The 27,857-nt window shown below is 40.3% G+C and overlaps 1 protein-coding gene across 4 annotated transcripts; it reads right to left on the reverse strand.

Moving 5' to 3' along the window:
* Nucleotides 1–197: 197 nt before the first annotated feature.
* SETDB1 (SET domain bifurcated histone lysine methyltransferase 1) lies at nt 198–27,857 on the reverse strand. Of its 4 annotated transcripts, none has more exons than XM_072946622.1 (22): nt 27,717–27,857; nt 26,373–26,643; nt 25,478–25,629; nt 15,698–15,732; nt 15,173–15,272; nt 14,404–14,529; nt 14,034–14,235; nt 13,406–13,479; nt 12,319–12,509; nt 11,439–11,568; nt 10,628–10,802; nt 10,389–10,544; nt 9,126–9,758; nt 8,517–8,633; nt 4,453–4,622; nt 3,267–3,895; nt 2,541–2,569; nt 2,293–2,425; nt 1,861–2,026; nt 1,264–1,475; nt 912–1,000; nt 198–722 (listed from the first exon to the last, which is right to left on the reverse strand). In XM_072946622.1, the coding sequence occupies exons 2-22, from the start codon at nt 26,630–26,632 to the stop codon at nt 605–607; spliced, it is 3,897 nt and encodes a 1,298-aa protein (XP_072802723.1). In that variant the 5' UTR covers nt 26,633–26,643; nt 27,717–27,857; the 3' UTR covers nt 198–604. The 4 variants fall into 4 exon arrangements, with proteins under 4 accessions (XP_072802723.1, XP_031544790.1, XP_015105625.1 ...); XM_031688930.2 differs by having other exon boundaries at nt 10,389–10,547; XM_015250139.3 differs by lacking the exon at nt 27,717–27,857 and adding an exon at nt 27,525–27,684.

Consider the following 27,857-nt stretch of genomic DNA (forward strand, 5'->3'; position numbering starts at 1 on the left):
AACTAAATAAACTAAGGTAGTATTCCTCATGCCTTCCTAATGGTTATGTAACATTTTAAAATTTCATATGGCCAATAAGGAAAAGCAGAGAAGGGTCAAGACTAATGACAGCTGCCCACTGGGAAAAATGGGAAAAACAGGCCTCTCATCAAAAGACCCAGAAGTGGGAGCTGAGGGAGAGAAATCAAATCACAATCTTAGTTTTAACATCTTGTTAAAAGACTTTCAAGAAACAATACAAACCAGGGATAGTAAAATATACAGCCCTCATTCCAGGCATAAAGTCTTTTAGAAGCATGGACACAAACAAAGATAGGATGGGAAGGGTGAGCAACAGGAGGACAGAAGGGACGTCAGGCCCAGGGTAGAGTGGTAACCTTTCCCACCCCAGGTGCCTTAGGAGGTGGAGGAGGGGGCCTGCCTGCTAGCACCACAGTGGAAGAGATCTCCTGATCCAGAACCCCCATTTCTATCTACTAGGACCTGGGGGCATAGCTAGACTGGAGACTTGGGTTGGGGGGGTCAGAATTCAGCAGTCAGGAAGACCCAGTTCCTGAGGAAAGGGCAGTTCCGGAAGGGTTCAGGTTAGGAAGGAGGCTGCCCTCTAAAGAAGACGCCCTCTGCATTCGATGGCCCCACAGCAGCACAGCAGCTCCTTGCCTTCCACGCTGCCCACCTCGTAGTTGTAGTCCCAGGTGAGTTCTGTCCCAGCCCGGATTCTCCTGAAAAGGAAGAAAAGGAAGGGGGTGGTGAAGACAGCAAAGAACCCAGGCGCCTGGGGTGGCAGAGCTGTGCAGGTGGAGCTGGATCACAGATAGAGGAGGGGCCCTTAGAATTTCAGTAGTTCTGCCCCTTCCCAACCGTGGGCTGCTTTTCCTACCCAACCATCCCCTTTCCTGACTCCTTCTTACTTGCTGGCAAAAAAGGCCACCCAGGGGAAGCGAAGATCATGAGTATCCACGAAGACATTCTGGACAAACAGGTTGGGGCTGCAACTGTGCTGTAGATTTAAGGACAGGATCCAGTAAGAACTAAGGAAACAGAATCTGGTTTTATGGGGTGAATGAAAGTTGGATGAAAACAATGCCAACTGATCCTCCACATCACAGACAGAAGTTTTCAAAGAAAGCCACCTCTTTAAGATCCTCTGAGATCAAGAACTTATGGCAAGAAGAGGTGAGTTTATATAGCTGCACTAAAAGAACTAGAAATTTGAGAACCATGGGATAATCAGCACATAAAGGTGAAGGAAAGGGGTCTCACATTGAGGTAGCGGCCCAGGTTGCCTTCAAGCTTGGCGTCAATGATGTAGCAAGACTCCTCACCATCGTAGAACTGGCGTGTGTTCTTACGAACAGGAGCACTCTCCCCCTTTTCCACGGACGCCATGTTGGTTGACTTAATGGCAATCCCATGGGTTGATTTAAGAGCAAAACCCCGGGTTGATTTTACTGCCACTTGGCGCTTCATTGGACCTAGACAGGAAGGAGAACGGGGTTAGACCCGTCCTGCCTCATGACCAGACACTCCACTTGCGTTTTCATCCATGCCAGTGCAGCCCTATAACACCAATAAGCTGGCACTCTAAGGCAAGGAGCCTAAGGGGCAGCTTTTTCAAGCAAGATTAGATCTACTGGCTAAAGGAGCTGAGGGTAGAGTAGGGAACTGGAAAGAAGAGAGGAAGGGGACGTGTTAAACAAGGTTAACAGTTTGCTGGGAGTCAGGGAGCCCTCCCAGAGATGCTTCAACTCTTAGGATCTGAATTTCCCCCCCAACTTCTTTAGCTTACTTAAAAAAAATCCTCTATCCCAACTTTCCTACTGGTTCCTTCCTATAACCCCCCAAATTCTTCCAGACTACCAGACATGTTTTTCTTGTCCTCAAAGTCATCCCCTTCAGAGCCAGAGGAGATGGTCTGGATATCATCACTGTCAACGGCTGTGGCTGAAGTCTGCCCAGCAGTGGGCTTTCGGCTGGTCCCACTTTCCCCCTCGCTTTCTGTGCTGCTGGACAGCGTCAGGATATCCTGGGGAGGCAGAAGGTGAAAAGAAGGAAGAGTAAATGGAGGGGGCCCCTTTGAGTCCTGCCTATGGTCAGGCAGGAAGGAGCTAGACTAGAGTAAGATCAGATGTTGGATGAAGGAAAATGAGGCAAGAAGTCAAGGCCAAAGAAACAAGGAAAGACCTAACAGTAATTATGGTGAAGGACTCGAGCTAAGGACAGCGTTCCTTTGCTCAGACTCTGAATAAAACAGAAGACTGGGTGAGGTACAGCTCGAGAAAGGTCACTTACATCAGCATTGGACTGAGCAGAGGCCATGAGTCGTCGGCTCTGATGCATACTAGTCTTACTTGGTGGGCGGCGAAGTCCTTCAGTCTTCACGGGAGAAGGATTGTACCCATAATTTCGAGAGCTTTCAGTAACTCTGATGAGAGAAGAAGACATGAGAGGGGTCGGGTTATTGGCTGTTTCTTAGGTTACTTTTGTAGGCTTGAGAGAAGGTAGATTTGGAAACAGGTCAAAAAAAAAGAGGCACTTACACTGACATCTTGTTTCGGTCATCAGGGTCCTGGAAAAGAGAACAAGTGAAGGGTTAACACGTTGATCGCCACGTCACCCAGATCTGGGTGATAGTCATGTCTCCTCATGGGCACTCGATCCACAGGGGTGATCAACATGTTAAACGTCTGCATCTCAAATGACCTCCAAAGACCTCAGCCAGTGAGAGGTACACTAAAGCAGGGTGTGTGTGGAGAAACTCCTCTGCAACTTGACAGTAACAATCATTTTCATCAAGAAGCCCCCTTGGGAGGGGTCTTGAACACTTCCCAGTGACAGGGCATTAGAACACATTCACGGAAAATCCCATGAGCAGAATCTTACAAGGACGAGGGATACGGCACCACCTGTAACGTGGTAAGTTTCAACGTCATTAAAAATGTATGTAAAGCCAATTATTTGTATTTCTACTACAATAGAAGAAAGCAGTGATGAAATAGCAATTTAAAAAATTACTTCTAAACCCTTCGCTTTGGAATGAATCAGACATTCTCCCTGCAGCAGGCTGATTTTAAAATAATTTGGTTCTTTAAACAAACAGCAGGAATGTGCGGGGTAGAGGGGGGATATTAATCAGGTTTCCCACAGAAATAGCCATCAAGTAAATAATGTACATGTGAAGACTCATGGTGAGATGGCATGAAGTTTGTTACTGAACCGAAGTTACACAGAAGTCACAGTTCTCAGAGCTCCCTGCCATTGCTTACCTCTTTCTTGGCCTGCTTGACGTCGCCCTCATCCTTGAAGCCCAGCCCTGAGGTGGAGGCTTTCTCAGCCTCCCCTCTGCCTCCCCCAGCCCGGCCTTCCCCCCCTTCACTAGTCTTGAAGGATGAACGGCTGTCAGAGTCAGCAAAGCCACCTTCACTGACACTATTGCAGCTCAACCACGAGGCCACCTTGTTCTTGGGTGTCTCTTCAGAGGAAGGTGGATTGCAGCCACCTACAGGGATTGGTGGAGGGACAGGAATATGTGGGGGCCCAAGGTCGGGGGGGCGGGAGTCCTTGGAAGGCATCTCAGACACTCCATTCTCCTTCTGGCCCCGGGTTTGCCTCCGGGTAGCATAGCTGCGCCACACCGAGCTGGTGCTGAAGTCCTCATCTTTACAGAAGTTATCATCTGAGCTATCGTCATTGGACTCTTCGGGGTCCTCTGTACCGCTGTTGCCATCTTCCTGGTCCTTCAAGTCTACACCACTGCTGTCAGAGGAACAGGGGGCATCGCTCTCATATCCTTCCTTGAAGTTCTCCACGCTCTCGATGTGGTCCAGATTGGCAAAGTACTCATCACCCATTTCCAGGCCCTCCTTGTCTGCAAAGTCATCTGTCAGGATTTTGCCTGGAAATGAAGAGAAAGGCCTCCCAGATTGAAAGAACAAGGTTCATTCCATCAATATGCAGCCTACCAGCACAGAGAGCCAAATCACCTCCATCACGGTCTCTCATTTCTGTGTGACAGTACCTCCTCCTTAGTGTCTTAACTATGAGAGTAAGGGGAGCTCACTATAGCTTTAAATCTTGCCCTTTCTGCCTTCCCATTCTTCCTTTTTACTTTGTTTACCTAAAGAGAGTTTTTGAGTTATGCTAAAAGATCTCCGGGTGGAGTAGAGTGATGTAGGAAAAAGTGATACACTGGACTCTACTATCATGTCTCTCCTCTGAAGCATCATGTCCACAATTTCATCCCTTTTCGTTCTCGTCCTCATGAAGCACTTTTGCCCCTTCCTGATCCACCCAGACAGGCACGTCACTCATGTTCTTTACAAAAGAAAATCCTGGCCTCCTCTTTCTCCCAGTTCACATGTCAAGCATCTTATTCTAATGTTAACTTGTCTTTGACTCAACTTCCCACCATGTCCTAACCTCAGAAAGCAACCCTTTCATTTCATCACCAACCTGCATAAATACAGACAAAGGAGCCTTTCGCAATGTCATCCAAGCAGCGGATACCCCAGCCCTTGTTCTGGGTCTTGAAGAGCTGCAGCCGAACCTGCAGTCCATGCTGCACCAACCGGTTTGTGCACATGTTTGGATCACATTTGCAGCGTTTGTTACATTCATAAACCCTGGGAGAAGGTCACAATAAAAATCAATCCTAACATGACCACTAGAGTATCCATTAATATCCACAGAACTGTTATGATTCTTAAGGTATCGTCATTTATTAGGCAATGATCTAAATGAGCAGACTTACTGAACTGTCTATGCTCTTTGATTCATTTGGGAATATAGCCCAAAGAAATAACTCAGAAGAGGGAAGGGTGATTGATACAGATGTTTACACCACCACAGTTAGTAACGCTGAATACCAGACTGTCTAACACCTAGAGAAAAGCTAAGCAAACTATGACACGAATACAGATCGAAAGCCATTAAAATTAGCAGACAGGCTATGTCAATCTGTAGAAACAGATGCATAAAAGAAAGATACAGAAGAAAAGCAGAAGCCCACATAACAGATACTGAAAAGGACTACAGAGGAGAAACGAACTAAAGTTCATGGGATTTTTGCTTTTATAAAAATGATTTTCATTCTTTTATTCAGTGAACATTTATTAGACACCAAGAATTGTGCTAGACACTGGGAACACAATAATGGAAAAGACCATCATCTCTCCTCTTGGGGAGTTCGCATTCTGTCTAGTTTAAGTAAGGTACAGCTTAACTATTTAAAAAATAAACTACCGAAGTTAATCAGACAGATCTAGCAAACGTCAACATTAAAGGAAGACGACACAGTTACACCGAGAAAACTCATTTTCGGGTATCAGTGTTTCTGCTCTATCTACTCAGTGTTGGGATTTTGCTTCTTTTTTCCTGGTGTGTAAATTTAAGGGAAGACAACTGCTTTTGGAAAGATGTCAACAGTACAAGCAGTTAGTTGATGACATCAGTCAAATCCCTCTGGACGAAGATGGTAAGAGCAGCTTCAATTTATTGGGCATTTATACACTGTGTCTGGCACTATGTCAATGCTTTACATACATTCTCTTATTCTATCCTCAAAACAGTCCTATAAAGATCTTTTTTTGACTTAAGGAAATACTAAAGCATAATATGCACAGAGAGAAGTATACGTGTAAGTCTACAGCTCAATAAGCGTTCACAAACTAAACACACCGTGCAGCCAGTACCATACCAAGAAACACCTCTGCCAGGCCCCTTAAGACCCCACTGGGGTTGGGAAGGCATTAGCACTCATATCCTCTGTCGACTGCTGATACAGAATCAGCCTGGAAGGGACAAGGCCAGAACCTGAACTCAGGTCTAATCACCACCATAGGACACTTTCAGAGTAGCTATACTATTACTCGTTTACTCAACAAAATGTCTTGAGTAGTTACCGCGCGCCACACACTGGGTGAATTAGCTGCTGGTGATACAATGGTGAGCAAGAGAAACAAAGTTTCTACCCTCATGAAGCTTGCATTCTAATGCAAAAGGAAACAAAAACAAGTTAACAAAGTAAATGTAAGTTGCTGCACATACTACAAAGGACACAAACAGAATGCTCAATGCAAGAATTCAAGGAGTGAAAACGACCTAGTTTTAGAGTGACCGGGAAAGGTCTCCCTGAGGAGGTGAAATTTAAGCCGAGAGCTCAAGGTTAAAGAAGATAACTATGCAAACAGTAGTGGAAGAATGCCAAGAAGAGGGCACAGTACGTACAAAGGCTCTCGAGGCAGGCTGGCAAACACTGCGTGAGCCGAGTCCAGGCACTGAAGAGTATCAGTGCGCTTGGAACAGTTTTGGAAGGAGAGAGATAGGAAGGGGCCAGACAGTACACTGTCTTTTGATCTGATCCAAGATTAATAAGAGAATAAAACCCAAAATGTAATGGGAAGCTAAGAGTTTCAAGCAGGGGAGTGACCTATTTGTGGTATTTGAAAATATTTTTATGAAACATTACAAACAAGGAAAGAAGATATAATGAACATTCATCTACTACCCAGCATTATCAAATCTAAACATTGTTACAAGATTTAGTTTTTTGTTTATAATGAAAACATAAAGGATACAACGCAACTAAAGCTAATAATTAACTTTTCCTTCCCTTAGTTTTTAATACGCATTCAGCACAAATCCATGTCCTGATTTCCCTGGTGGTCTCAACCTCCTCTGAAGACACTCAGACACATCAGGTTTTCTATCCAGCCCCCTTCCCCAGAAGTCTCTTGCAGTAAATCTGACCTGCTCTCACACTGCTGTCTGTTCTCTACACCTGGTGCACAGCTGTCAGCCTGGAAGCCCCCTTCACTTCACTATCTCTGGGATTCCCCTCACTCCTCTTTTGAGCTGGATCCTCTTTTTCCTGGATCAGTATGCCTTCCTGGCTCTTGACTTTTTTCCCCCCTCATTTTACTAACCACTTCCAGTAATTTTCTGAGAAGAGAAATAATGGAAAAATTGGGGGTATTTCATGTCAAAAAGTGTCTTTAGTCTACTTTAACCCATAGCTGACAGTTCTCCTGGGTTCAGAACTCTAGGTTAGAAATAATTTCCCTTAGAATTCTGAATACAATTGCCCTTAATTGCCATCTAGCTTCCAATGCTATCTTGAGAAGGCCAAAGTGACCATGAATTTTTATCTTTTATGGTCTACTACTCTTCTCTACAAGTTTTTAAGATTTTCTTTTTGTCCTCAGTATTCTGTGGACACAATGATCAATCAAAATGCTTTAGCGGGGATGTGTTTTCATTCATTATGCTAGGACCTGACTGGCCCTTTCAATTTGGAAATAGAGACCCTTTCATTATGAGAAAACATCTGAATTATTTCACTGATGCTTCTCTCCTCTTTTGCTCTCCCCGTTAATTATGTATCTTGAGCACTAAGCTCATTAGCCCCCACATTCATATATATCCGAGTTACCACATGATATCGTTTCATTGTCCTTCTCTTTCCCTGACCTGTTCTTCTCAGTCTCACGTGTTGGCTCCACCTCCTCTGCTCCATCTCTAGGCGGAGAGCCCAGGGCTTACTTGAGGGCCCCTCCTCTTCTCCAGTATCAATGTTCTCTCTAGATGAACCCATCCAGCCTTTGAGTATCACTCTGGTGCTGATGATTCCTAATTCCTTATGTCCAGTCCTCACACTTCTCTCCAGAAATCTCACTGCCTTCCTGACATTCCTACTTGGGTTGCCTGACAGGCACCTCGAATTTAACACGGCCAGAAAAGCAGCAGAATTTCACTCAGACCTGCAACTCTAGGTCTAGTTTTCCATCTCGGTAAAAAGCACAGACATTCACCTAGTCGCTCAAGTGTAAAATTTAGGACTTGTCCTTGCTTCTGCTCCCTCCCTCCCATTCCACAGTCAGCCTTTCTAGTTCTGCAGCTCTACCTCCAAATGCATCCTCAGTCTACCCTCTTTCATCTCTACTGCCATCTTCCTCCTAGTACAAGCCCCAGCAACCACCACTTCTCACCCAGATTCCTGAAATTATGTAACTGGTCTTCCGAATTCTACTTTTGCTTCCCTAGAGACTTAATTTTCATAGAGAAGTCACAGTAATCTTTAAAAGGCAGATCACATCATTTCCCTGCTTAAAATTCTCTAAAGGCTTTCTATCGCATCATGAATTTCATTCTTATTTTTATTCTGATTTACAAAATCCTATATAATCAGGTCCCTGTCTACCTCTCCTCTCTGAACACATCTCACTTGCCAGAGTAAACCACAATCTGTTAAGGATATTCATACAGCTATGAAATTAAGATCATCTTTTATTGCAATTCAAAAATTGCTACATACTATTCAGTCATTATCTATCTTCATTTCAAGGAAAGCCCAAGAAGGGAACAGTGCTGAGAATTCAGTAATTAAGATTTAATTGATAAAATGTCTGTTTCAGTTATTCTATTTTGGGCTCCAGTTTTTAGAATTCTGATGGTTCTCACAAGCACAGGAAAAAAAGAGTTTGGTCTCTGAGGGGCTTCAGTTTCCCCTGGCTACTCACCCTGTGGGCAGACACTCTTCTAGTCTCTTGTACTGGTAGCCAGAGTTAGGGTTGACCTGGCCGCCTGGGGTGCAGGCTGTGGCCTGGATAGTTAGCTGATGGCAGGCACACTTGGACCTGTGTAAAACAGAAAAGTACAACAGCAAGAGCTGTGAGGCTTTCTTTAGAGACAAGAAGCACTACTAAATAAAAGGATGGGGACGGGGTAGTGAAATTTCTTTTTCTTCTCCCATACATGTAAATGAGAAAAGAGAAGATAGTAAAAAAAGACAGAGTGAGAGTAAGATAAAGAGATAGATAATGAAACAGGATGGAGGGAAGTAAAGGGAAAGGAGAACCAGAGGAAGAAAGACAAGACACATAATGCCCAGGGTTATGCAGTGGGGCATGTCAGACCTCGGCCTCTCTCTCATAGCTTTCATGGAGGCCTGACAGCAGGAGCTCCAGTCGAGGGAGGAGGTAAAGGGTGCTAGGGTACCAACAACAAAACCACAAAGGAAGGTGAGGAAAGGGGGGAAGAAATGCTGATACAAGGCAAAGGAAGGGATGAAAAGAAAGGGAATCATAAGAAAGTTGGAGGTAGGGCCAGCAATTCCCCTACCAACTCACTTGTCCCGGCACCCATCTTTGCAGTCACATCCAACCAGAAATTCAGGGCCTGTGTTAATGAAAACACCCTTGCCCGGAATTCGTTCCTTGCTGTAGGCCACCTGGGGTGGGGGAGTGGTGTCAATCTCATTGACACAGGATAGGGGAACATCTTCCTTCCCATAGGTGATGTCCAAAATATAGTAAAAAGGCTTATAGGGCTGAAACTTTCGGTCCACAAGAACATATGGATCCAAACAGAACATCTCCAGGAAGAGGAAGTCACAGCCAGTCTCAAAAAGGTAGCGCTCAATCTCCTGCATTGTCCGAAGGCAGAGTCCACAGGGTGTCTTATAGATAACATGAAAGCCCATCTTGCGGTTGACTCGGCGCCGGGCTGTCATCCGCCGGAAGTCATACAGTAGTGGGACTAGGAGAGGGTTTTTGCCTCGGTACTGCTCACTTCTCATAGGTCTGACTCGAGACAGACAGGTATAGCTGCAGACGTGAGGTAAGTAGAAAAGCTTCTCCATGGGGGCGCGGTAGGAAGGCTCTGCCGGGGCCCGCTCCAGCATGCCATGGAAGGCTGGGGGTGCTGGGGGTGCTGGGGGAGCCGGGGGTGCTGGGGTAGAGGGTGTTGAGCCTAAAGGTGATCTGCAAATGAGATGCAAGAGATCAGATAAGGCAATAGGACCTCTCTGTTGTATAATCAGCCCAGCAGCTGGCTAAGCCACTTCTCTAATCTTTCAAAAGGCTGTATTCTTGAAGCTAAAGACGATATAAGAAAGTCAGATTTCCCCTTGCCTTACTAAACCTGGACAATGAAACACCATGGTTACTCATCACTGACAGTATCTTTATTTCAACAGAGTACATTTTCCTAACATTTTTTTTGCCTGTGAATTATGGAGGTAGAGTCCAGTTTCCTACCAACGCTTGCTTTTCCTGCTACGTGTCCTGTAAGTGTCCTTACTAACTCCCGTGATTCAAAGAATGAGGCTACAGAGTTTCCTTTCTATTGTACTGATGATGACACCACATTCAATGAGCAGTTTTAGCAAATAACTTTCTGGTGATTCTGTATTTTTAGGCACCTAGTTTCTAATTCAATTATTTTTACGTTCTGTTTCTTGGAAACTTCCAGGGTTAAAGCTTTCTTCTCAAGTCCAAACTCTTTATGATCACAATCTTAACTAGGCCCCTTGTCACCAAGGAACCTCCCTATACAGTGACCACTCAGTCCACACTGCCAAGGCCCCAAAAGAGAGCCTGAGATTTTCTCACCTATACGCCTGATTGATCCCAGGTTTCCCACCAGGGGCATTTTCACTGAGTGCAGGGGATGTAGGGGAGGAATGACCAGAGCCCACAGATCCTGGCCGGAAGGATGTGCTCTTTTTGGCTACCTGCTTCCGAGATTGGGCAAGCTGGCTTTCCAAGCTTCTAGATGAGAGATCATATAGTAAGGGATACAGAAAATACAATGTGAAAGAAACTGGCAAAAGAGAAGGAATAGCACTCACTCATTGTCACCTGCCTGGGGGGACAGAGGTGGAGCAGGTGGGGCAGGTGGGGCGGGTGGGGTAGGTGGCAACGGTGGGGCTGTAGGCTGTGGAGGTTCTACTGGCTTGAACTGGGTGCCAGTACTGGTTAGATCCTGAGTATACTGGACCACAGGACCTTTGCTCCTCACAGCACCTATAGAAAAAAGGAAATCGACCATTGAGAAGAGCTGTGTCATTTATATTCATGATACACCTGATCCTCTATTTATGTAATATGAACAAACAACGATGGAAAGATTTTGACCAAGTGCTAAGACTGTTAGATCTCATTATTTAAACCAATGAATGGGAATACTGGCATAGATTTTACCTTCCTGCCTCAGACAATTTACATTAATTACGTTATAGTTTGGTGAAATTTTTCAAAAATGCATTCTTTGATCAACTAATGTTGTTAGGAAAAATTAACCGGAAAGTATGCCAGGAACATACAAAAACAGAAACAGTTTTGGGCTTAAAAAAAAACTGACCACAGATAACACATACAGCAGATAATTCTCCTGAGGATAACAGAGGTAATTACAATCACCAATACTCCTAACATAAGCCAGTTGTTTCATATTTTTATGTGGCTTTTAGAACTAAGAACCACTGTGTGTGGAGGCAGCACCACAGATCCATCACCACTACTGGAAACTACTCAGGGCATGTGTCCTGTTTCCAGTGAGTCAGTAGTGTCATCCTGGCGAACAAAGGACAGTCACTGTACGTAAATCCCTTTGCTGGCTTGTCGATTTCTTTGCTCCCTAGGGTATCTTTCAGGGCATACCCATGTTCGGACGTGTCCTGAGCTGTCCCCCTTGCTTCTTCTCCAGTGCAGAGGCTGAGGATGTCTTCATGCTGAACATGGGCTCCAGCCGTGTAGAGCCGCGATAGATCCATTCACATCTTTTGTCATCCTTGAGGGATTGGGAGGAAAGAAGGGTTGGGGGAAATGGGCTAAAGGCCAGAATCTATCCTGCCACTTCTGAAGAATACACACTGTCTCCCTTGGGGAAAATCTCGCTGATGAGTCCTGAAATCCTTAATCTAGTCGATAAACTTATGTGCCAGGCTCCAAGACAGGAATCAAGAATATTAAAAAAAACCAAAACCGTAATCCTTGTCTAAAAAATTACAGGGGACAGATGTTTATAATGAGTATAAAGAGCGTACCAAGGATCATAAGGCCTCAGGATCAGAGGGCTGAGATAGCTCAGAGAAGACATAATTCTAAGAAAGGCAGGAGAGGTGAGGACAGGATAGGCACAGGAGGTCTAAGAGTTTAACGGCCTTGAAAGATCACCAAGACCTCCAATTCCTTGACCGTTCTTTTTTGCCCCACTCTGCTACCAAAGCCCTAACCCTGGGCTAACAGAATAGCTGCCTTCTCTGTACCTAAATGCATCGTGGATACTCCTAGAGAGAAAAACAAAAACATCATCATGCAGATTAGTGTTGGAATTAAATTCAGGGAATTTATTTTCAACAACCACTCACAGAGGAACAAAAAAAGATAAAGCAAAATTTGACCTAAAATAGTGAGAACAGGTAAGAGGGTAAGAAAGAGAAAAACTATGGAGTAGCTACAAAATCATCCCACTATTGCCTCTCGGGCTCCCAAGTCCCACCCAGACCCCTGCCTCCGAAACTCCAGGCAAGAAGAGTACCAGGAAGAGGATCCTGACTAGGCTGCCGTCCACCTCCTCAACGCGGGACTTCCACCACGTGCCTTCCCACTCAGTCTTGATAAGCTGGCCACTCTTGAGCAACACCATGGGGCGGTTGGGGTAAGCAGTGATATACTCCTCTATGAAGTCTCGGCAGGAGATGTCTTCTATGTCCTCCCAAGTCTTTTTCACTGTCCCAAGGAAGAAGCAGGACTGAGAGAGGGCAGGTAGGGCATGTCTTGATAGGGAAAAATGGTTGGCAAGGAGATGTTTGGTATTTTTCAAGTTGGGAGGGAGAGAAAAAATAAATGAAGAAATCATAACCTCAAGGGAAGCAAAACCAAGACCGTTTAAAAGTACTGAACCTCATGTGTCAATGTACGAACAAACCAAGTAAATATTAAATAAGCAACATGCAAACATAGGTGAGTCACTCATTTCTAAAAATGGGTATTTCTTCTTAGATAGAGTCAAGTGGAAATTCTTGCTAACTTGATGTAAGTCTAAAGGTAGATCAGAAAAGATCAGGTAGCACCATGAAACTGATTAAAAAAAAACCTGCCCTTCCTTCTCAAATCTATCAGGCTTATCAGGGACCCTGAATGTATTTACTGCCAGGTTACGTGGAAACACAGCAGTGTTAGTTGACTCTTCTGCAATTAAAAACAGTTGCTTCTGTAGGAGTCTGTCCCTAAGCCAGAGCTGCAAGCATAGTGGACACTATGAAGCCCCGATCTAACTCAGCTTCTGCAGAAAGCACTGTGCAGACTACAGACTTATACAAATGTTAGACTAAGCATGAGACTAAGAAAGAAGTAACATCTTCTCAAACTTAAATCACTTAGGAATGAAATCAAAACACATCTACGAGCATCAGTCATGACCTTCTAGTTGTCTCACTCTTTGGCTGCAAAGACCTAGTACTCAAGATGAGCAAATAAAACTATTTCTCAAAGGACATTTAATCAAACTTATGCTCTTTGATACTAAAGCACCATGAACATTAGGGCTTTTCAACTGGTTCTCTTAAGAAGAAATACAAGGTAGTAGAGGAAACAGAATGAAGGAAGAAAGGAAGGACACTCACGTGGCCGGCAAATGGGATACAGTTCAGATTGCGTAACATAGGAAGCATAGCCATCATCAAAGAAAATGAGAAACCTGTAAGGAAAGAGTGGCGGTAGAAAGATCAGGGGGCTGCGTTACTTAACGTGACCTACAGAAGTTACCTTTTCATAGCTTCCACTGTTCTGGACCATAAACAGAACACACTCCAGGGAAGATGTGCCACTGCACTACTTCCTTTCTACTACTCTTTCTTCCCACCCCAAGAGTTCAGAATTCTCCCTTAATCTAACCAATATATTCCCACTTTTCCAAAAGCTGTTTATCCTCATTACACTATCAGATTCCTACTCTGCCGAAAAATACTCGTCTCCATTTCTTCCCTCTACCTGAATTCTCTATTCCCCTAACCATTAATCAATCTTGCTGATTCTTTCCCTAGTTTTCTCCTTGAGAAAAGGAAAAAAAAAGTGGGGAGAGCAGAAAAAAAGAATCATCCACATGACTCCTGTGGCAAAGAAAGACAAAGGGTTTCTGGCCACTGGGGACTAAGAACACAAAAGCTAATTGTGAGATCTGGGCTATAGCTTGAACAGGGCAGGTGCTGTGCTCCCGGCCTCCACTCTCTTTACCACCCTCTGTCCAGGTACCTGAGCTTGTTTTTGACGTTTGGTGTCTCAGCTACAATGCCAGCATAGAGCCAGACCTGATTCCCATCTTTGTATTTGGCCACTACTCGACTGCCCACATACAGCTTGTCAGCAGGAGGGTGGTAATCATAGGCAATGTGGTTCCCTGACAGTAGACTCTTTCCTTTGTTGTCAAATTTCACCTTGTACTTCTTTCCTGGCCCTGAGTAAAAGGGAAAGATAAACAAACATTTTAAAAAAACCATCAGTTTCTGTGTAAATCCTGGTTGCTATTTGAGAGACAAAAGGCAAGGCTATGGGGAAAAGAAACAATCGGCAATGGAGACCTGCAGCTTGTCTTTCATTAGTTCTTCCTTTAGCTTGAACATACCAACCGTCTGGATGGCAATGAGGGTGCCTTTGTGCCACGTCTTAGTTCTCTTCTTGCCCAGAATGCGCATGCTGACTATAAGGTCACCATCTTTGCTCAGTTCTCCAGACATCTGACTCAAGGTTCCTAGGAAAAAAGTAAAGTTGCTCTAAAGAGATACGGCACAGGTTGGGGAGAGAATGGAAATACAAAGACGGTACTGGGTTACTGGGGCACATGGGGTAATCTCTGATCCTCAGCCACTTTTGCGGCTCTCTTGGCCACAGGCAGAAATGTAAGACACAGCTGACAGCTACTTATGCTAAAAGGAAAAACCTGAATAATTGAAATTCACATGCAATTCAGGACCATCTCACTTTAAAAAAATATTTCCAATTCCTTATCAATAACAACATTAACTATCACTCACTAAATGCCATGTAGCATTTATAAAACATTTTCCTGAGGGGGATCTCTTAACAGACCCATTCTACAAACAAAGCTTCCCTTAGACCTCTTTTAAGAGTCTGAGTTATGGCCCTCTCTCTAACTCCCATCTGGGAGAAGAAATCATGAGCATGGAGCTAAAAATATACTTGGATAAAACCATCACACAGTGGAAAACCAGGAGTCAAAAAGACTTAAGGAGATAGCTAAGAAAACTTGCAGTGTTAAAAAGAACTCAACAGAGGTGGAGAAAGACTCTGAAATGCTAAAGCAAAGCCAGTTAGCCATGAGATCTCTGTATGAATCCAGCCCCACCTGTACTGAGGTACCTCCTGACCCTAACCTTTGTGTAGATCCTGGGAACTGCTCTTCTTGTTGACAGCATCCATGAACTTCTGGACATCCTGAGCCGACTTTCTTAAGGCAGCCATAGCTTCACGGAGCTGTTAAGGAAGGGGACGAGGGAAACAAGTGTTAAAATAGTAAAATAGGTTAGAAATAATTTGACAGGAAGAACTTGCCTTTTAAGAAAGAAAAATAGAATGAATTCTGTTTAAAAGCTTGTTACTTTATCAGGCAGAACTGCCCTTTCTTACAAATCTGGTTCAGAAATTGGCTTTAGGAAGCTTTCCTTGATTAATCTCACCTAGTCGATCACTGCCAAATTCTACACTCACACAGCACTCAGTGCCTGCATCTATAAGGAACTTTTGCATTCTTATAACATCTGTTAGAAGACTGCAACCCACAGGGCTTGCAGGGTAAATGATTATATGTTGATGGCTGAATTGACTGAATGGTCAGGCCAAAAGTTTCTCTCATTTTCATATTCTTATCTCTCAACCTTCTCTTACCCATCCCAACTCACCTTCTGGTCTTTTGGAGTTCTGCTCCCAGCATCCCCTATGGATGAGAAAAACTCTGAGTATAAGAGACTTACACATAAGAATTTCCAAGAAATCAAGAACTAAGCTACTTAAAAGCATTATCACGGAAACATTATTGGTAACAACTGTAAACTAGATCTAGGTACACATATCTATGTACAAATACCAAAAGCATCCAAAAAAATACACAGCAAACAGATGGCTGTGCTTACCTGGGGATAAAGTGCTGGGACAGGTGATAGTCTACGGTATTTGGGGGTTTTCAAATATTTGAATTCTCATAACAATATTTATGGGTTATTTGAATGATTTGAAAAATGAATTGTGGTTAATGAATTAGGCAAAAATGTTTAATCCTGAGTAGTGCTGTCCAACAGAACTTCCTGCTATGACAGATACGTTCTGTATCTGTACTGTCCAATCTGTTAACATTGGCTACTAAGCACATGAAATGTGGCTAGTGCAACTGAGGAAATGAATTTTACATTTCATTAAAAAATTTTTAAAAAAAAATTCAGGTATAATTTGCACTCCAAAAATTTACCTTTTTGAAACATTTAATTTAGCGGCTTTTCAGTATATTCACAAAGCTTCATAACCTTTACTACTATCTAATTCCAGAACGTTTTCATCACCCCGAAAAGAAACGCCATTAATGAGTAAGGGGTTTCTTTTTGGGGTGATGAAAACACCCATTAGCAGTAACTCCCCATTCCACCCTCCCTCCTATCCCTGTCTCTATAGATTTGCCTTTGCTGGACATTTCATATAAATGGAGTCATATTATATGTGGTGCTTCATATAAGATTCATCCATGTTGCAGCATTTATCAGCATTTCATTCCTTTTTATAATTGAGTAATATTCCACTCTATGGATATATTATATTTTTCCTTATCCATTCAACAGATGATGGACATTGGGTTGTCTTCACTTTTTGGCTGTTATAATGCTGATATGCACATTTGTATGTGAGTTTTTATGTGGGGATACGTTTTCATTTCTCTCAGGTGTACAGCTAGGAGTAGAATTGCTAGGCCATAAGGTAAACTTTTGAGGAACTGAGACTTGTCCAAGATGACTATACTTAGTTCAGAGGTGCAAAAAAGAAAAAAAGCCCCAACAAAGCAGCTGTACCATTTTACACTCCCACCAGCAATTTAGAGGGTTCCAGTTTCTTCACATTCTTGTCAACTCTTATTACTGTCTTTTTTATTATAGGTATCCTAATACATATGAAGTAGTTTTGACTTGCATTTCCTTAATGACTAATAATGCTGAACATCTTTTCATATATTTATTGGCAGTTTACACATTATCTTTGAAGAAACATTTATTCAAATCTTTTGCCCATTTTTTTCAACTGGGATATTTGTCTTTTTTATTCTTGCATCTTAAGAGTTCTTTATACGTTCTGGAAAATACTAGACTTCACACTTCACATAATTTAAACAGCCACATGTGGATAGTGGCTATTCTACTGGACAGTACAGTTTTAGAGATTTATAACATGCATTTGGCAATGGTGGTAACTTCTTAGTAAATTTTTTTTTGAGGGGGAGGTAATTAGGTTTATTTATTTATTTTTAATGGAGGTACTGGGTATTGAACCCAGGACCTCAAGCTTGCTAAGCACGCCCTCTACCCCTGAGGCTACACCCTCCCCTGAAATGGTGGTAATCATTTTGCAATATACAAACGTATCAAACCATTATGTCTTACCCCGTAAACGAATACTATATTATTTGCTAACTATCTCAGTAAAACTGGGGGAAAAGGTAGCAAGGAATAAATATGGAACAAACGAAAATGGAAACCAATGTAAATGACCTAAAAAACCAAAATGGTTAAATAAACTATAACAGATCCAAATGAAGTTCATAAAGAATCTTCAATAATACAAGTCAATGCTAATAACATACTAAGCTTTAAAAGTTAGGATATAAAATTATTTATTTGATATGAACACAACCTCGGAGAGAATACAGACACACACCTGTGCATGTGCACACATTCCTCAAAGAGCTGTGAATATGGCATATGATTAACATCTGCTATCTCAGAACTCCACAACTGTAAAAGGCTTCAAAACACACGTTCTATATTTGAGGAGGAAGGACAGCTGTTAATCTTGTGGGACTTCTTATTTTTACTTTTAAAATATATTTAAATATACACATGTGGTAAAAAAATTCGAACACTATAAAAGGGCACAATGAAAATTAAGTCTTCCTCCCACCCCTACTTCTAATTACTCTCCTTAGAAATAACCAATATTAAGAGTATCTTTTGCAACCAAAGATATTCTGCAAGTGTACATACGTATTCTAGCCCCCTTCTTCCTTTTACTCATACTCAATACGCATTTTTTATGTTGCTTGTTATCCTCACACTTAATGTATCTAAGAAAATATTCCCTATCAGAGCCTATAAATCTTGATTCTTTCTTCCCCATTTTTATTTATTGTGGCAAAATAAACATGACATAGAATCTACCATCTTAACCATTTTTTAAGTGTACAGTTCAGTGGTATTAAGTACATTCATGTCATCGTGCAACAATCACCATCATCCATCTCCAGAACTCTAAGTCATCAAGTTAAGACATGTGGAACAGTTCAGAGGGAGTGTAGGAGAGTATAGAAGACATTAGTTCAAAGTGATCAACTGTATGAAAGCTCTGAATTACATATTAAACTTTGCTAAAAATATAAGCAGAAGCTTTATACCAATAAATTGAATACGTAAGAAATACAAATGACTAGAAAATTACAAGTTACCAAATCTGACTCAAAGAAACAGAAAAGCTTTGCACAAAGAAAACAGAAATCTAGATGGTGTCACAGGCAAATTCAATCACTTAAGAAACAGATAATTGCAATTTTGCAAACACTTCCCAAGAATTAAAGAAGAAATACTGCATATTCCGTTCTGTAAGGCCAACAAAATCTCAATATTAAATTCACAGAAGGGTAGTACCAAAAAAAAAGTTATAGGCCTATGTCTGTTATAGAAGTGAAGATGCAAAAATCCTAAATATCAGCACAATAAATCCAGCAATGCTTAAAAAAGATATCATATTCAAGCTAGATTCATTCAAGGACTATAAGGTTAGTGTAATAGTAGAAAACTTAGTGATTTAAAGAAAAATTCACATAACCATCTTACTAGATGTAAAAAGCATGTTCAATAAAATCAACATCTACTTATGATAAAAACTCCCAGAAAACTTAGAACACAAGTGTCATAAACTGACAAATGACAGCTTCCAAAACCTGTAACAAGCAATCAGCTTAAACAGTGTAAGGTGGAAACATCCCCTTTAAAGAAAGCCAAAAGACAAGGAAACTCACCATCATCACTCCCATTTAACGTTATACTAATATGAATATGACAAGAAAAACAAAAGACTTATTTTCCATAAGCAAAGGAGGAAAAACTGCAATTATTTTTAGTTGATAGTCTACATAGAAAACTTAAATGAAATCATAGAAATAAAATTTAGTAAGATAGCCAGATAGAAAAATCTACATGCAAAAGTCAACCACATGTCTACCAGCAACAACTAGTTAGAAATGTAGTTTGGTTTTTTTAATATTTATTTTTTCTTTACATTTTCTAGGTGACTTTATTTTTTAAATTTTAAAAATTTTTTGTAGGGAGAGGTAATTGGGTTCATTTACTCATTTTTACAGGCAGTACTGGGGACTGAACTCAGGACCTTGTGCATGCTAGTCATATACTCTACCATTTGAGCTATATACCCTCCCCTCTGAAATGTAGTTTTTAAAAAAGATATTTTTTGTGGCTACTGAAAATGGTAGTTAGGGATAAATCTGACAAAAGATGTGTAAGCTTTCTGTGGAGAAAATTAATCAACCTTACTAAAAAAAAATGTTAAGGACTAAATAAATGATTTTTCTGTGGAAGAGTTAAATACTATGAAACTATCAATTATTCCTAAATTGATCTTTTGATAATGTTAATGGTTTTGGGTTTTTTTGGTGGGGGAAGAAGTAGGGAACATAACAAGTTAACTCTCAAATATAAATATAAGCTCAACAGGTGAAAAAGAATTAAGAAAGTGAGGTTACTAGAGTTAACAGATATATGACTGGATAAAGAAGTTCTGGTATGTTTATACAATGTAATATTTCTCAGCTATAAAAAAGAATAAAATAATGTCATCTGCAGCAACATGGATGGGACTGGAAATCATCATTCTAAGTGAATGAAGCCAAAAAGAGGAAGAAAAATACCAATATGCTATCACTCAGATGTGGAATCTAAAAAAAGAAAAAAGAAGACACTAGTGAATTCATCGACAAAACAGAAACAGACTTGCAGATATAGCAAACAATCTTATGGTTATCAGGGAAAGCGGTGGGAAGGGATAAATTTGGGAGTTCAAGATCTGCAAATATTAACTACTACATATAAAAATAGATAAAAAATAATTTCTTTGGTATAGTATAGGGAACTATATTCAGTATCTTATAATAAAAAATTTAATGAAAAAGAATATGGAAACGAATATATGTATGTATATGTATGACTGGGATATTATGCTGTATACCAGAAATTGACACATTGTAACTGACTATACTTCAATTAAAAAGAAAAAATTAACATGTGAAAAAGCAGATATAAACATTTACAAAGCCACAGTGATTGGACAGAACTGACAAAGGAAGAAATGAAAGATCAATGAAACAGAAAGAAAAGTCCAGAAAGAAACTCACATATACATAAGGAAATAATTTATGATAGAGTAGGCAATGTAAATCATGAGGGAACTCATTTCAATAATGATGCTGAAAAATTGTTTAATAACAAATATGAGAAAAGAAAATACCTCAAATACTACACAAAAAATAAATTCCATTTGGATTAAAGACTTAAATGTGAAAGACAAAACTGTGACACTTTCAAAGGCAGAAGGAAACTTTCAAAGGAAGAAGATCTTTAGACTCAGGGCAGTAAGGATACAAAAAGCAATGACCATAAAAGAAAGTGCTAAAATTAGAACTTCTGTTTATTCACAAATAACATAAAAAGTAAATACAAACCATAAGCTTGGAGTGATATGTACAATTCATAACTGCAAAGGACTAGTAATTACAACATAATTATAGGAATAATAGGAAGACATCCTATGAACCAAAAAAAGACAAATAACAATTGAGCAAGAGACATGAATAGACATTTCAAAGAAAAACTACAGATGACTCACAAACACATGAAAAGACTCTCAATTCATTAGTAGTCAGGGAAATTAATTTGAAAATCACAAGAAGTGTTTGCAAGAATGTGGAACATAGGCCACTCTCATCCACTGGTGGTATAAATATAAATTGGCACAACCACTTCTGGAAAGCTGTTTGGCCATTAATTATCCAGTAACGTTGAAATTTCTGTATCCTAAGAACTAGCAGCTCTACTCTTACAGTATATAACCTAAAAGGATTCTTGTACATGTGCATCAAGAATCATGTACAAGAATGTTTGGAGTATTATTTATGATTGCAACAAAACTGAAAAGAAATGAAATGTCAACTGTTAGAAGACTAGATAAACTGTGGCATATCCACACAATAGAAAACCATACTGCCCTAGCAACTGAACCAAGCATCACACATCAGCATGATGTTTAAGAAGTCACTGAAGAATGCACACAGAGTCTAGGATTCCATTTCCACAGTTCAAAGATACGCAAAACTACAGCACTTCTGTATATGAAAAGAGTGATATGAAAAGGTTGGACAATTCTCCTATGCAGAAAATAAGTATAAAGCTAGAAAATTATCAAAAACAATCATTTCAGGGCACTGGAAATTGAACAAAGGCAAACAATAGCTTGAGAAGGATTTATTCCTGTAAAACTTCTGAAGTTTCTGGTAACAAAGGTGGGAGTCTACGGATCTCTTCCCAGGGGCAGCTCCCATTCCCGCTCTACCTCCAGCTTGCCAGGCAAAAACTGTAGCTTTACCACTGAGGAGCTAGCCATGACACAATAAGCAGCTTTGAGGCTGCAGCTCTTGCTTAGGGTAAGCAGCAAACCAGTCAGACACTTAACAAGGAGATTCTAAAAATGAGAGAGCCACAGACAGGCTTTGGTAAGTTCTCTATATATTCTTAGGTGACTGCTAAACTGCATACGTACAGAGGACCCAGGAGAGCCTGGTAAAAAATGAAACCCAAGGTCAAAGAAAAAAAATCACAAAGGAAATTAAAATGTGTAAGCTGAATGAAAATGAAAATAAAATGTATAAAAACTTATAAGGTGCAGCAAAGCAATGTTTAGAGACAAAGTTATAATTTTAAATGTTTATACTAGAAAGGAAGAAAGGTCTAAAATCAATAGTCAAAGCTTCAACTTTAAGAAACTAGAAAAAGAACAAATCACACCTAAGAAAGTGGAAGGAAGAAAACAATAAAGATCTGATGAAACTGATGAAATGGAAAACAGAAAAACGGTACAGAAAATAAATCAATGAACCGAAATACTGGTTCCTTGTAAAAGAGCAAAAATTGATAGACCTGTAGCTAGACTAATCAAGAAAAAAAGAGGAGATCCAAATAACCAATATCAGGAATGAAAGGGACATCACTACAGAACCTACAGAAATTTAAAAGGATTATAAGGGAATACTATGAACAACTTTATGGCAATAATTTAGACAACTTAGATGAAATGGAGTAATTTCTAAAAAGACACAAATGAACAAAACTAACCTGAATAGGAATATAAAATCTAAATACACATATCAGGTAAAAAGAATGGATCAGTAATTAAAAACCTCGCCACAATAAATTCAATGTGATATCCTGGATTGGATCCTGGAACAGAAAAAGTCCAGAAACTGAATAAAGTCTGGAGTCTAAATAAGAGTAATGCACCAACGTTTGTTTCTTAGTTTTGACCAATATATAACATGGTAACCTTTTTTTTTTTTTAAATGGAGGTACTGGGAATTGAACCCAGGACCCTGTGCATACTAAGTATGCACTCTACCACTGAGCTATACCCACTCCCAGCTATGGTAACGTATTAACATTAGAAGAAACTGGTGAAAGGTATGCAGGAAGTCTATTATCTTTGCAATTTTTCTGTAAATCTAAAACAATTCCAACTAAAAAGGTTATTAAAATTTTTTTTTTCCATTAAGGAAAAGTTCAGGCCAAGATGGTCTCATTGCTGAATTTATCAAACATTTAATGAAGCAATAATACTATTCCACACCACTCTGAGGAGGGAACACTTTCCAAATCATAAGGCCCATATTACCCTGATACCAAAGCCAAAGACATCATAATAAAACTATAACCAACAGCCCTCATAAACATAGGTTCAAAAATTGTTAACAAAATATTGGCAAATCCAATACAGCAACATATAAAAAGGATTATACTCTAAGACAAAGTTCGTTGGAGGAGAGAGGGTAATCCAGGAACAGAAGGTTGGTTTAACGTACAAAAAATAATTACTGTAATACACCCTACTAATAGGATAAAGGACACAAGCCATATGATTATCTGAGGACAATACAGAAAAAGTGGCTGACAAAATCTAGAATCAAATCTAGTTACGATAAATGCTCTCAGCAAACTAGGAATAGAAGAAACTTCCCTCAGTCTGATAAAGGATATCTACAAAACACCTACAGCTCACATTATAAGTAATACTTAAAAATCAAAAGCTTTTCCCCTAAGATCAGGAACAAGGATGTCTGCTCTCAAAACCTTTTTTTCAACATCATACTGGAGGTTCTATCAAGTACAATAAGGCAAGAAAAAAATAAAGAGACATCCAGATTAGAAAGTAAGAAGCAAAATGACTTTATTTGCAGATAGTATAGGCTAATATATAGAAAATCCTAAGGGATTCACAAAAAACTTCGGGAACTAATAAGTAAACTTAATAAGGTCACAAGCTACAAGATCAACACACAAAATCAACTACATTTTTATATCCTAGCAACAAGCAATCCTAAAATGAAATTTTTAGAAATCTCATTCACATTAGCATTTAAAAAAGAATAACATACTTAGGAGAGATGTATCATGTTCAAGCATTAGAAAACTCAGTAATTGTTAAAAAGGCAGTACGCCCAAATTGACCTTTAGATTCAATACAGTTCCTATTAAAAATCCTAGCAGGTTTAAAAAAAAATTTGGAGGGGTAGAAACCGATAAGCTGATCTTAAAATTTATTTGGATTATGTACAAATATAAATGAATTTTGAGAACTTTCACTGAGTGATTTTTAATACTCACAGTAAAGCTACAGTAATTAAGGCAGTGTGGTGCTGGTATAAACATAGACATTTAGATCAATGTGACCCTCAAATACATGGCCAGCTGATTTTTGACCAGGGTACCAAAAGGATAGTCTTTTCAACAAGTGGTGGTGGAACAACTGGATACCCATGAGCAAAACAAATGAACCACCCTCAATTGAAATTTTTATTCTTTAAGGGATACTATTAAGAAAATGAAAAGACTACATCTGGAAGAAAATGTCTGTAAAGTAGATCTGATAAATGAATTGTACCTAAAATACAGTAAGTCTTCTAAGTCAGTAATAAAAACACAATTCAATTTTTTTAAGACAAGATTTGAATAGATATTTCCCCAAAGAACATATATAAATGGCAAATAAGTATGTGAAATGATGCTCAATGTCTCTAGAGAAATGCAAACTATAATCACAATGTGATACTGCCGCACATCCACTACAATGGCTAAAATAAAAGACTGACAATATCAAACACTGACAAGGACATAGAGAAACTGGAACCCCCATACTTTGCTAATGAGGATGTAGAAGAGTATGGCCACTTTGGAAAACAGAATGGCAGTTTCTAAAAAACTCAAACATACACTTACCTTAAGACCTAGCAATTCCACTCCTAGGTGGAATATCCAAGAGATGTGAAACATAAGTCCACATAAAGACTTACACACAAATGTTCATAGCAGCGTTATTCATAATAGCCCCTAACTGGAAACAACCCAAATGTTTATAGATTGAGAAATGGATAAAAACATGTGGTACAGCCATACAATGGAATATCATTCAACAAAAAAGGAACAGACTATTGATACATGCAACCATATGGATGAACCTCACAAACATTATGATAAATGACAGAAGGTAGATATAAAAGATGACATATTGTGATTCTATTTATTTGAAATTTCTAGAAAAGCAAAAACTTTAGAGAAATAAAGCAGATCAGTGGTTGTGAGGGATGATAATGGAGACTGATGACAAACAGGCACGAGGAAACATTTTGGGGTGATGCAAGTGCTCTAAAACTGGACTGTGGTGAAGATTGCACTACAGTATAAATAATTTACTAGAACTCAAATTGTACACTTAAAGTGGGTGAATTCTACAGTATGTAAATTATACTTTAAAAAACTATTAAAGAATAGACAAAACCAAATTAACTCTTTTGAGATACATACGTAGGGGCTAATGCCACCTATAAAGAAAAGCAAGGGAATTCAGAATAGAGGTTACACAGAATGGAGAAAGGAGAATAATTCAATCAGCAAGTAGCAGATAGGGAAAATCTACAATGCTAACAAACTTCTATTTTTTTCTGTAACAGACAAGGCCAACAATTTGGAATTTGGAATATGGAGTTAGTGAGGATGGTTTCTCCTCTCTTCTTTTATCTCCTGTCTGCTCATCTTCCGATTTTTCAACTTCATCAGTCCTGAGGCTTTCCTATCCGTAGCCTCATCTCTTACCTGAATCAATACTGAGGACATCATCATCTTCATCAGGAATCTCTATTATTTCTGTAGGCCGGGAAGCTTCATCCTCAGAGCTACTGTCCCGGTACTGTAGTCCCAGTTTGGAATAAAAGTCCTTCACCAAAGACTCACAGTTAGTCACTGCCCTAATATTGGAACACATGTAAAAAAGGTTAAAGCCAGCAGAAGCAGATGTAAAAACCATTAGAATTTCTGTATGTATTTAAGTATACACTGGCTTCAATTTAAACAGACATATTCCAAAGTGTCTGTTTCGAATTTAAAATGCTTTTCCCATTAAAAAAAAGTTTAAATAGTGGTTTCTAGAGTAGCTCTTCAAAAATCAAAAATAAGCCCAAAGCACGGTCCTTTCAACTTATCCTCATTATTTTCCTTGTTTTTTTTTTTTCCTAACTTTATTTTTTGGGGATGGGGAGGGAGGTAATTACCTTGTTATTTGAAAATGTGTTCTAAGTGACAACTAGGACTTCAGAAACAAACCTTCTACAGGTTGGAGTAGAAATCGGGGTCCAGGAACTTATTAATGCTTCATAGTTACATAAAACAGCAGATCTTTACAATATGCATTCCCTAGATGAGCCTACTAAGAAAACAAAACAAGTGTTCTGAAGTAGAGTGAAGGCTAAAAGAAGGGAAAGGGACTCAAGACTTGGGACTCCCCTACTGCTGATCATATATTAGCCTCTGATGAATGAATATAATATATGGGTGCTTTTGTGAGGTCAGATTTTGGCCCCTAACCTTTGAGGAAGAGTAAGGTTCTACACATCTATACCTTGTAAAGTATAAAGTGCAAAATGTCACAAACAATTATACTTTAAAAATGTCTGCCAATGGATAGATTTCCTATTTCCCATATGGTTCTTACCTGGATGCATCATCAAAGAGCTGGTCAACATGGGCCACCTCGGATTCCTTCTGTATCACCCATGTCTCTAACTCTGCTAGTTGCTTCTTGCGCTGCTGTACACAGTCCATCTTTTCCAGTTCTTCATCGATGAACTTCCGAAGTTCCTCCATAGAGATACCCAGCTCCTCAACCACTGCCTGTTGCAGTTCTGCAATCTCTTCAGACTCCACTGCAGCGGTTGCTGCATCCAAACCAATGCACCCAGGGAGGGAGGACATGCTGTTGTCCTCTACATGGAGCAGGAAACTAAAATTACTTTTGGAGTTATTAAAGCCACAATAGAGAATTTCAGTCCCCTAATAAAACTCATCCCTACTCTGCTACTTGTTATTCAAATATACGTAGTTAAGTTTGATTCCATGTTCTCTCTCCCCATTCTCCAGTATCTGAATGTGAAGATTTTGTAGTGTTCTCATCTCGTGTAGGCTATAGACTGTAGGCCTGAATAAAATGCAAAATTTGAGAGGGCCTGCAGAACATATATTATGCAACATGGAGCTACCGAAAATAATGTTTTAGGAAACTGAGGAAAATATTTTTCTTGAGGAAAATATTTCTGTGACTTGCGTTAACTGACTAATGAGATAAATCTTTATTTGCACGCTATGCCTAATTTAAGCACATATCCCCACCTGGAGAGGAGGGTTTGGTCTGTAACTCACTGATTCGTTGTTTTTTCACTTTTCCCCTTGCATTACTTTGCTTTCATGTGGAAATTTACGTTTTAAGAAATCTACATTACTTAAGCACACAAAAGCTTGCAGCAAAGAGGTTCCCCCAAATAAAGAGAAATAAAGCAATTTGGGAATAAAATGTGGCTACCTAAACTCGACAATTCAAATACCCCCCATATATTGGTTTTAACTGCTTTTATGATCAGTTAAAGCAAAACTGATGCCAGGGTGCCGTGCGACCCCAGCGCCAGTTCTCACCGCCTCCATTTTCCTTTTGCCCACACATCGCCCCACTACCCATTTTAGGGGTGCGTCCCACCCACCCGCAGACCCGGCTCAACCCCGCCCCCGCTAGTCTCTCAGGGAAGACTTCCTTCCCACCCTCGCCCGACCTCCTACCACAAACAAAACATTCCAGACAAGCCCTTCCAAATACCTCAATTAACAGTGTTTCCCACACCTCCCTGCTGCCAGCTACGATGGCTCTTCTCACCAACCAGACCCCAGACTCACGAGTCAGGGGTCCGCCTCGGTACGAAAGAACGAAACCGAAGGGAAAAGGGAGCAGGGGGAGGGGAAAAAGCGTGAGGGAGGGAAGGGGAAGCAAAAAAAGACGCCGGAAGCAAACCTGAGGTGCCGTTCCGGTCGCCACGACGGTAGCCTGACGGGGTCAAACCCAAAGCCGCAGGGCGCCCCTCAAAGGCCGGGAAAACTCAGGCGAGTACGCGTGCGTCAAAGCAGAGCCTTCCAGGGCACACGTGAGAAACGA

The sequence above is a fragment of the Vicugna pacos genome, chromosome 21, assembly GCF_048564905.1.
Source record: "Vicugna pacos chromosome 21, VicPac4, whole genome shotgun sequence".
Lineage (NCBI taxonomy): Eukaryota > Metazoa > Chordata > Mammalia > Artiodactyla > Camelidae > Vicugna > Vicugna pacos.